Source organism: Panthera leo, chromosome D3, assembly GCF_018350215.1.
Source record: "Panthera leo isolate Ple1 chromosome D3, P.leo_Ple1_pat1.1, whole genome shotgun sequence".
Lineage (NCBI taxonomy): Eukaryota > Metazoa > Chordata > Mammalia > Carnivora > Felidae > Panthera > Panthera leo.
In genome coordinates, this window is record NC_056690.1 from 14,588,819 (window position 1) to 14,598,162 (window position 9,344).

Sequence of the window (9,344 nt, forward strand, 5' to 3'; positions counted from 1 at the left end):
AAAAATGCACATTAGTTCGATCTCAGGCCCTCTCACTTGGCAGTCACCAAAACGTGAGCATGCGCAAAAAGTAAGGGCGGTGAGGGCAACCAGGTTTGCTGTAAGAAGTGGGAAAAGAAGCAAGGCCTTATCATTTCTGTATTTAAAAAATAGAGCAAGAATCATGCAAAATGGTAAAATATATATATATATATATATATATATATATATGTATATATATACACACACATATATAAATATATATATAAAAGCTAGTTTAATTGCATTTCTTGATACAACAGTCTTGCAAATCGAGGCACAGCAACTCGGAAATCTGCTACTGCAGCGGGTTAGCAACTACCCTCAGCGCAAAAAGAAAGGCAAAACCTACTGCATTGACCTGGGACCGCGAGACGCCCCGTGCTACCGGTTTTGACCAATTAGAGAGCAGAGTAGGCCGGGCCTCGCTTGTGATTGGAGGATAGGGGAAGGGCAACGCTGTGGCTCCGGCGCATGCGTCTCCACGGCTGCTGGTCCCGCGCCTCCTCCCGCCAGCTCGCCGACTGCTGGGAGTTGCTGTCGCAGGCCTGTGCCCTTACCTCCCGCGACTCTTCTCCGCTGTCTGCCCACCTCGGCTCAGCGATGCCGGTCGACCTCAGCAAGTGGTCCGGGCCTTTGAGCCTGCAGGAAGTGGACGAGCGGCCGCAGCATCCGCTGCAGGTCAAATACACGGGGGCGGAGGTCGACGAGCTGGGCAAAGTGCTGACGCCCACCCAGGTACCCGAGGGCGGCGGGCGTGTCTCTGCTCCAGGCCTGGAGGCCTCCGGGGAGGGGACCCGGCGGAGATGGGAAGGATGTTCCGGCCTCTGTGCGCCGGATCCTCAGAGGGAAGGGGGTCGCGGTGCCCACGCTGCAGGCCTGCAGACACCTGCGGGCACCAGGACCGCAGCACGTGGCGGGCGGGGCTCCGCCTGTAGGAGAAAGTGATCTACTTTGCAGGGACTTACTTCGTTGGCCGGGGCCTAGGCCCAGAAACTGCTTGGGCCTTGGGGGCAGGGGCGGGGAGGGGGCGGTGCCCGGGAAGTGATGGCCGAGGTCGCCCCGGCTGCCCCAGAGCCTCCCCTCGGGTCCCAGAATTTTAGGCCACAGTTTGGGTGGCAGAGGCCCCACCCGAGGCCATGTGACGCATTATGTAACCGGTGACCGGTATCGCCCCCGGATTCCTCCGTTTGTCTTAGCGGGCAAGAGCAAGAAGCCACCCGAAGGTAAGTTCTAAGTTCGTTCTGCATCTGGAATGCTCGAGGGCAACAGCCTGCAGTGTTCTACCGTTTGGCCTCCAACGCCCCGGCCTGAGACCAGACCAGGCCCTGGCTGCTGCAAGCGGAGAAACGAGTGCCAGACACTTGCTAGTTATCGGTCATGAAGCTCCGGGGCAATGGTGTGAATAAACTGTTTTGACAGCGGACTGTGTTGGATGTTTACAGAGCTTATTGTTTTAAATAAAGTGCCTCTCTGCAGCCCACGTTTTCCCAGACTCACTATGCAGTTGGGCCACCTGGACTTTCTCATTTTCTGTGCACTTTTAAGTGTCCAGTTAATTCAGATTGCACTTTAGCAAGCCCCAGCTAAGCTCCTGGTCACAAAATCTAGAGGGCCTGTAATTCCAGACCATGTGAGGTTGCAGTTTAGAGGACTCAGTCAGCGGCAGGGTTTAAATTCGGACCCCACCTCTTTCTGTTAATAACATGCTAGGGTAACAGCCCTGTAGTGTGGTTGGGACTAAAATAAATAATGTATATTAGTAAGCTCCTGGCTCTCAGCAGAGTCAATAAACTTTAGCTTTTATTAATCATCTACTGTGTGTTACCTTTGAGGAACCTGAAATCAAAGAGTGTTGGCTTCTGCATTTCTGACTTTTTAACTCCACACTGCTTCCTTCCTACAGGTTAAAAACCGGCCCACCAGTATTGCATGGGATGGCCTTGATCCAGGTAAACTCTACACCTTGGTCATGACAGATCCAGATGCTCCCAGCAGGAAGGACCCCAAATACAGGCAAGTTGGGGAAAGACGGGGAACACCAGGAACACCAGGTCATCCAAATATGACCTAGTGCTTTCTGGCATGCTGTGCCAGGAGAATAGACCCAGTTTGGGATGTCCACACCCATGCTTAAGCCAGAGTGTGCATTTCCTACCTCTCAGTCCCTAGTGCAGCAGTCTAGAAACTAGCCCAGAGCCACATCTGTCTGATACCTATTTTTGTATAGCCCCATGAGCCAAGAATGATTTTTACATTTTTAAGTGATTGAAATTGAAAGAATAATGCTTTGTAGCATGTGAAAGCTACAAGAAATTCAAATTTCAGTGTTCATATATTAAGTTTTGTTGGGACACGGCCACGATAACTTATTTATGTCTTGTTAATGGCAGCTTTCACACTATCGCCACAGAATTGGATAGTGACAGAGACAGTATGAACGGCAAAGCCTAAAACATTTACTGTCTGGTCCTTTCCAGAAAGTGTTTGCAGATACTGCCTAGAAAATCTCAGAGGGAGGTATTGGGCCCTCTCTTCTGCAGAGTGGTGAGGTTTGTGCTGGCCAAGAAAGCAGGACTGTCTGTGTCATCGCTGCATCCTGGCCCAGAGCCTGTGCTTCGTGCACACTTGCTGACTGTGCAGTGAGTGTACTAATTTCCTGTGTGTTGACTGTCCTGTGTTCCTCATTATAGGGAATGGCACCATTTTCTGGTGGTCAACATGAAGGGCAACGACATTAGCAGCGGCACAGTCCTCTCTGATTACGTCGGCTCTGGGCCTCCCAAGGGCACAGGTCAGTAAAAGCTGCTTTGGGGGGTGAGGCAGGCGGGGGTAGTGGGTGCACATTAGGAGTGGCCCAAAGGGCTGCAAGTTTTAGTTTGGTTCTCAGAGATCCCTTAGCCTAGTGGGGCTTTCAGGCAGTGCAGTTCAACCTCCAAGGCAGTTGCCTGCCAGAGACATTGAGACCTGCAGTGATGTCAGCTGGCTAGAACCTTGGGTTCTGGTCAGATGGCACCTCTGTTAATGATTGTCTCTCAGCCACTAGGCCATCATATGCAGGGAAGTCGGTGAAAGCATTCCGAGGAAGCAGTGTTGCAGAAAGCTTGGAACAGTTTCCGGGGGTGGGAGGTGGGGGTGGCAGTGCCATGCTGCTGCTCGTGGATGGAACACAGTTAACCCGTCTGAGTTCTACATTCAGCCTTCGCCAGTTCCCATGGAAGACCTCAGAAGTTATCATAGTTTCCAAATTCGTTATAAAGAACTGGCTTCTTTATCTCTTTATAGCTCCTTTCTGTTGCAAGTGTAGGGTGGTAGTCTCTTGAAAAGACTTGGAAGCAAGAAGTATACTAAAGATACACACACATGTTGTGTGGTGTTATGTTACAGATTACATGTGCTGTGTTACAAAGAGAGGGAGAATACTATACTGAAACTTCCCCAAGTCAGATGTTACACCTGTTGTGCATTACAGGGTGCTTTCATTTGCTGGAATGAGGAAGTCAGGTGGTTGGAAACACTGTCCAGCCGTGTTAGTCTGAAGAGGTACAGGAAGGTTCCCGACAAGAACAGTTGGCCATAGGCTCATGCTTTATCTGTAGACCCTGAAGCTTCAGATGGCTTCAGGCCCTCTCATGTATTCGTAAGAGGCAAGTAAAGGTACATCTTTTCCAGGGATCGATTAAGTTCTCTAGGGCAGTTATATAATTAGGCAGTTTAATTATGGGAAGTACACACTGGAGAATAAAGCAATTCTCTTGAGTAGGAGCTGTGTTCTCATTAGCAAAAAAAGCTTCAGTGACTGACTTTTTTTTCCCTTTTGCTTTTTAAAAAATATTCTTTTAGTAAAGTACAACATGCATAGTAAAAAATGCCTAGACCATAGTTGTTTTAGTCCATGAGTATTGACTGACAGATGGAGGTGACCCCGTAAGCACCTTTGAACACAAGTTGTTTTTCAGCATCTTTGCTACTTAGTTGGTTGCAGTGAGTTTTACCAGGCACTAGGGTAGGTCCTGCAGTGAAGACGGTCAACTAGACAAACAGCATAGCTTTATGGAGCTTTCTAGTGAGGAGACTAAACTGAAAAGTAAGACTCTTCGAGGAGTGTTACTACGGCAGAAGTGAAGTGGGTGTTCAGATGGGGGTGGTGGAAGATGACTTGCAATCGGGTCCCAGTGGAGATGGGCTGGGAGCCCAGAATGAGATGAATGGGGGGCAGAGGTGGTAGGAGGGGTGAGCAAGGGCCAGGCCCAGGCCCTGCTGCCAGCTGTGGACTTCATGCCAATTGCAGTGGGTTTTCAGCAGGTGAGTGTCCTGACTCCTACCTCTGCGGGTCCTCAGTGTCCCTCTTGTCAGTGGGGTGGCTGGGTCCCTCCCACTTGGCACGTTGAACATGAACATGGGTGACCTCTCCATCCTTGATGCCTAGCTGTGTATGCATGTTCCCTCCAGGCCTTCACCGCTACGTCTGGCTGGTTTACGAGCAGAACGGGCCGCTGAAGTGTGACGAGCCCATTCTCAGCAACCGATCTGGAGACAACCGTGGCAAATTCAAAGTGGCATCTTTCCGCAAAAAGTACGAGCTTGGGCCCCCCGTGGCCGGTACATGTTACCAAGCTGAATGGGATGACTATGTGCCCAAACTCTATGAGCAGCTGTCTGGGAAGTAGGGAAATGCTAGGAGACAGAAAGCATCCTGGAGGTCTGGAGCAGTGTTCTCAAGTTGAGTGTTGCATGTAGATTTCTCTGCTTTCCCGTGTCCCATCCTCATAGGTGAGGCCTGAGCAATCAGATAGTGGTTTAGAGTGACTTTTCCTTCTGCCTGTCCTTTTATAATTTCAGAGAGTCACATCCCAGTTTATGTTTTGATCAAATTTGAACTCCTAACTCCTTTGTGATGGATATATTGGTACCAGGATGGGGTCATCACATTGTTAATATGAGAGTAGCAACCCAGAATTTAAGAAAGAAAAAATTCAGGTAAAAAGACCAGGTCTTCTAGTAATAGAGCAGAGCATCAAAGACTCTTGAAGGGAGGTTTAAAAAAAAAAAAAAAAAAAAAAAAAGATTCGTTGCCTCTGCCTTTGTGAGCTGAGTCTGGAATTGTGCATGATGGCACTTCTGGGTCATGTTTCCACGGCCATGTCTCTCACCAAGAAAGCCAGAGGCTGGTGTGTCCACTAACCCCCAACATCTCAGACTATTTACTAGGAGTAAGTGTCCTGCTCTGCCTCCTTGAAATAGCAGTATTGGAAAAAGCAATAGGGAGAGTTGCTTTGCGGTTAAGGCACTGCCATTTAGATGAACTACAGGGCTGAGTGAGTTTGTCAAAAATCCCTAAGTTGTCTACCTGTTGAACTGGTCACTCTTCGTCTGTGTGAGAAAAGCCGATCTGGGGTTGCGGACTATTGTGTTAATTATGCTGTTTGCTTATAGTTGAATAAAAGTAAAAACATTGTGTGGATGAATCAGGTCTCTAGATATTTTGCCCTTTTGGGTATGGGGTTTCATAAATGTGGGAAGTCAAGAGACAGCCCCTTTCCCTGACCAGCATTGATGACCGGGACTTGATTCAGGGACCATACAGAGAATCCACGCTTGTATATGTGCCATCAGACTACAGCAGAAGTAACCATTCCATGGGCATGGGCTCCTGGGTGGCTCAGTTGGTTAAGTGTCGAACTTTGGCTCAGGTCATGATCTCACGGTTTGTGAGTTCGAGCCCCCCATCGGGCTCTGTGCTGACAGCTCAGAGCCTGGAGCCTGCTTCGGATTCTGTGTCTCCCCCATCTCTCTGCCCCTCCCCTGCTCACACTGTCTCTTCCTCTCAAAAATAAATAAACATTAAAAAAAAAAAAAAAGTAACCATTCCAACTTGAGGGTTTTTAAAAAAATAAATCACAAAGCTTTAGGCCAACTCTTGCCCAAAAAGTACCTTTGTTTTTCAAAAGGGCTTCTCTCCACCTGAGTGAAACCAGTGGCACACCTTCTCCCTTGGTATTGTTGGGCACAGGAACAATGACCAAAAAATAGGCTACACCTCTCACTGTTCTGACTTGTGATCCATACGGAATCTGTACCCAAAAGGTGGGAGGGTGGGTTGGGGGGAGGTTACAGTTGACCCTTGAACAACTTCAGGGTTTGCGGCACCCCTCCCCGCCCCGTGCGTTAAAAATCTGTGTATAACTTTTCAGTCTCCATAACCTTAACTATTAATAGTCCGCTGTTGACTGGAAGCCTTACCAATAACATAAATAATTGCTTAACACATTTTGTGTCTTCTATGCACTATATACCATATTCTTACAATGAACGAAGCTAGAGAAAAGAATGTCCTTAAGAAAATTATAAGGAAGAGAAAATAGATTTACGGTACCATACTATCTTGAAAAAAGTCCACACATAAGTGGACCCACGCAGTTTTGAAACCCATTTGTTCAAGGGTCATCTGTACTTGGACACCACTTAATGTACCAAAAAGAAAGGAAAGGAGATATTTGAAGGTCCACATCACTGACCTGGTTTGTGATGGAGAAGGGGTCGTGATTGGGCCTGGCATGTGCTAAGCGAGGCTGGGTCTTGCCCCCACCTTTTGCTGCAGTTCCTTCTCTGAAAAAACTTGGAAACGCTGCTTTGTGTCCTCTCTGGAGGGGTGGGGGAAGGAAGAGGGTAATTATTTTCTAACTTCAGGGTTTTAAAATTCAATTTTTAAATTGCAAAACAGGCACCTGGGTGGCTCCATCGATTAAGTGTCCAACTCTTGGTTTCGGCTCAGGTCATGATCTCACGGTTCGTAGGTTCGAGCCCCGCAGCAGTCTCTGCGCTTGATAGTGTGGAACCTGCTTGAGATTCTCAATCTCCCTCTCTCTCTGTCCTTCCACAACCCCCCTCTCTCAAAATAAATACGCTTTTAAAAATATATAAATAAATAAGGGGCACCTGGGTGGCTGTCAGTTAAGCATCCAACTTAGACTCAGGTCATGATCTTAGGGTTCATTGGTTTGAGCCCTGGGTTGGTCTCTGTGCTGATGGCTCAGAACCTGGAGCCCGCTTCAGATTTGTCTCCCTCTCTCTGCCCCTCCCCCACTCATGCTCGCAAACTCTCTCTCTCTCAAAACTAAACATTTAAAAAATTAAAAAATATATAAATAAATAATTTGCAAAACAAAAAGTCCTATAAAGAAAACAACTATCCTGTTGACCTTAAAAATAAATGTGCAAAATAACGCACACCCATGGTTAGGCGAGGAACACAGCGTGGGAAGAAGTGCCTTCCACCTTCCTGGTTCTTCAGGAGCAGTTAGCAGTTTGTGCTTTCTTCAGAAACCTAAATCTCCAGGTCAGCCATGTATCTACATATCTCCTCTTTAAAAATTAGGGTCTTTCTACCCATGTTAGCATACATTATTAGGCACTGTTTCTTCCCCAACTAATGCACCCCTGTGCAGTATATCTTTAGTTAAAAGGTGCCTACAATTCACATCTATATTTTGAACAAATATTCTATTGTTATGGGAGTTCTGTAAAGAACCAGTCTAGTTCCCCTACTGTGATTAGATTATTTCTGGTAGTTTGCTATTATAAACGGTGCGTCCACAAACATTTTTCTAGATGTATAAATGCTTTTGCAAGTAATTTAGTAAATTTCTACCATTGAAATAGTCAGGTCAAAGGGTATATACATTTTTAGTCCTGATCCTGACAAACCACCCTCCAAAAATGTCATGCTTATACTCAATGTCAATGGTACATGAAAGTACCTTTTTCTCCCCGTGCCCTTAACTGATTTTCTCAAACTTTAAACATTTTAATAATTTGGTATTTATGTGTATTTAATATGAGGGGAGCCTGGGTGGCTCAGTCTGTTAAGCGTCTGACTTCGGATCAGGTCATGATTTCACGGTTTGAGGGCTCAAGCCCCATGTCAGACTCTGAGCTGACAGCTTGGAACCTGGAGCCTGCTTCACATTCTGTGTCTTCCTCTCTCTGGGCCCCTCCCCTGCTCATGCTCTGTCTCTCTCAGTCTCTCAAAAATAAATAAGTGTTTAAAAATTTTTGTTTTAATAATTTACTCTTTTCTCTCTAAACTGTTTTCTTTGAGACTTCTCTGCTAACCACAGTACTTTCTCACTCATAGAGACTGAAAAATCAATGAGGAATTATGGTAGTATGTTAGTTTCCTGGTCTAGGACAGGTATAGACTCAAAAATGATTCAGAAAAAGGTCAACAACCCAACCAAAGAAGGTCAAGTGTATGCGCAAGAAGATCGCATGAAAAGAATACATCGGAAAAGATATTATAACCTTAGAAATAGGGGGTAGCCTCCCTCAGTCTGTTTTTAATATTTATTTATTTTGAAAGAGACAGAGAGTGAGATAGAGCATGAGCAGGGGAGGGGCAGAGAGAGAGGGAGACACAGATTCTGAAGCAGACTCCAGGCTCTGAGCTGTCAGCACAGAGCCTGATGTGGGGCTCTAAATCATGGACCAGTGATCATGACCTGAGCTGAAGTCGGAAACTCAACTGACTGAGACACCCAGGCGCCCCTCCTGCTATTCTTAATTTGCTAGTTCTTGGTTTTTATCTTTTTAATGAATGGATGTAGAACTTTTTCCAAATGCTTTTTCTGCTTCTACTGAAATGATTTCATGAGTTTCCCACTTATTTTGTTAATATAGTGATTACATTGATTTTCAAGTGTTAAATCAACTTTGTATTTATGAGATAAACCTTTCTTGTTCATTGTGTACTACCAACCTTTTTTTTTAATGTTTATTTTTGAGAGAGAGAGGAAGAGAGAGCACGTGAGTGGGGGAGGGACAGAGAGAGGGGGAGAGAATACAAAGCAGGCTCTGCACTGTCAGCACAGAGCCCTACGCAGGGTTCAAACCCATGAACCATGAGATCATGACCTGAGCCGAAACCAAGAGTCAGAATCTCAGCTGACTGAGCCACCCAGGCGTCCTGTAATACAAATCTTTTAAAATATTGCTAGTTTCCATCTGCTAATATTTTATTAAGCAATCTTATATCCATATTTATAAGGTACATTCATTTATATTTTGCTTTTTTTTTTTTGATAAAGTCTTTCCAGATTTTTTATTATTGAAGTATAGTTGATATACAATGTCATATTAGGTTTAGGTGTACGTGATTCTACGATTCTATACATTACTCAGTGCTTACCACAAGTGTAGTCACCATCTGTTGTGTTTCCTATGCTGTACTTTTCATCTCCATGACTTACTTATAACTGGAAGTTTGTACCTTTTAATCCCCTTCACCAATTTTGTCTGTCCCTCTCCCCTTCTTTGTCAGGTTTTGA

General features: G+C 45.9%; 1 protein-coding gene across 1 annotated transcript; it reads left to right on the forward strand.

Moving 5' to 3' along the window:
- Positions 1 to 495: 495 nt before the first annotated feature.
- Positions 496 to 5,486, forward strand: PEBP1 (phosphatidylethanolamine binding protein 1). The gene is made up of 4 exons (XM_042911011.1): positions 496 to 756; positions 1,925 to 2,034; positions 2,712 to 2,812; positions 4,471 to 5,486. The coding sequence occupies exons 1-4, from the start codon at positions 622 to 624 to the stop codon at positions 4,686 to 4,688; spliced, it is 564 nt and encodes a 187-aa protein (XP_042766945.1). The 5' UTR covers positions 496 to 621; the 3' UTR covers positions 4,689 to 5,486.
- The last annotated feature ends 3,858 nt before the right edge of the window (positions 5,487 to 9,344 follow it).

Excerpts from the sequence above, each read along its gene's own strand:
- PEBP1 (XM_042911011.1), top strand. The coding sequence starts at position 622 with ATGCCGGTCGACCTCAGCAAGTGGTCCGGGCCTTTGAGCCTGCAGGAA. Across the intron at positions 757-1,924 it reads AAGTGCTGACGCCCACCCAG|GTTAAAAACCGGCCCACCAG; the intron begins GTACCCGAGGGC and ends TCCTTCCTACAG. Across the intron at positions 2,035-2,711 it reads AGGAAGGACCCCAAATACAG|GGAATGGCACCATTTTCTGG; the intron begins GCAAGTTGGGGA and ends TCCTCATTATAG.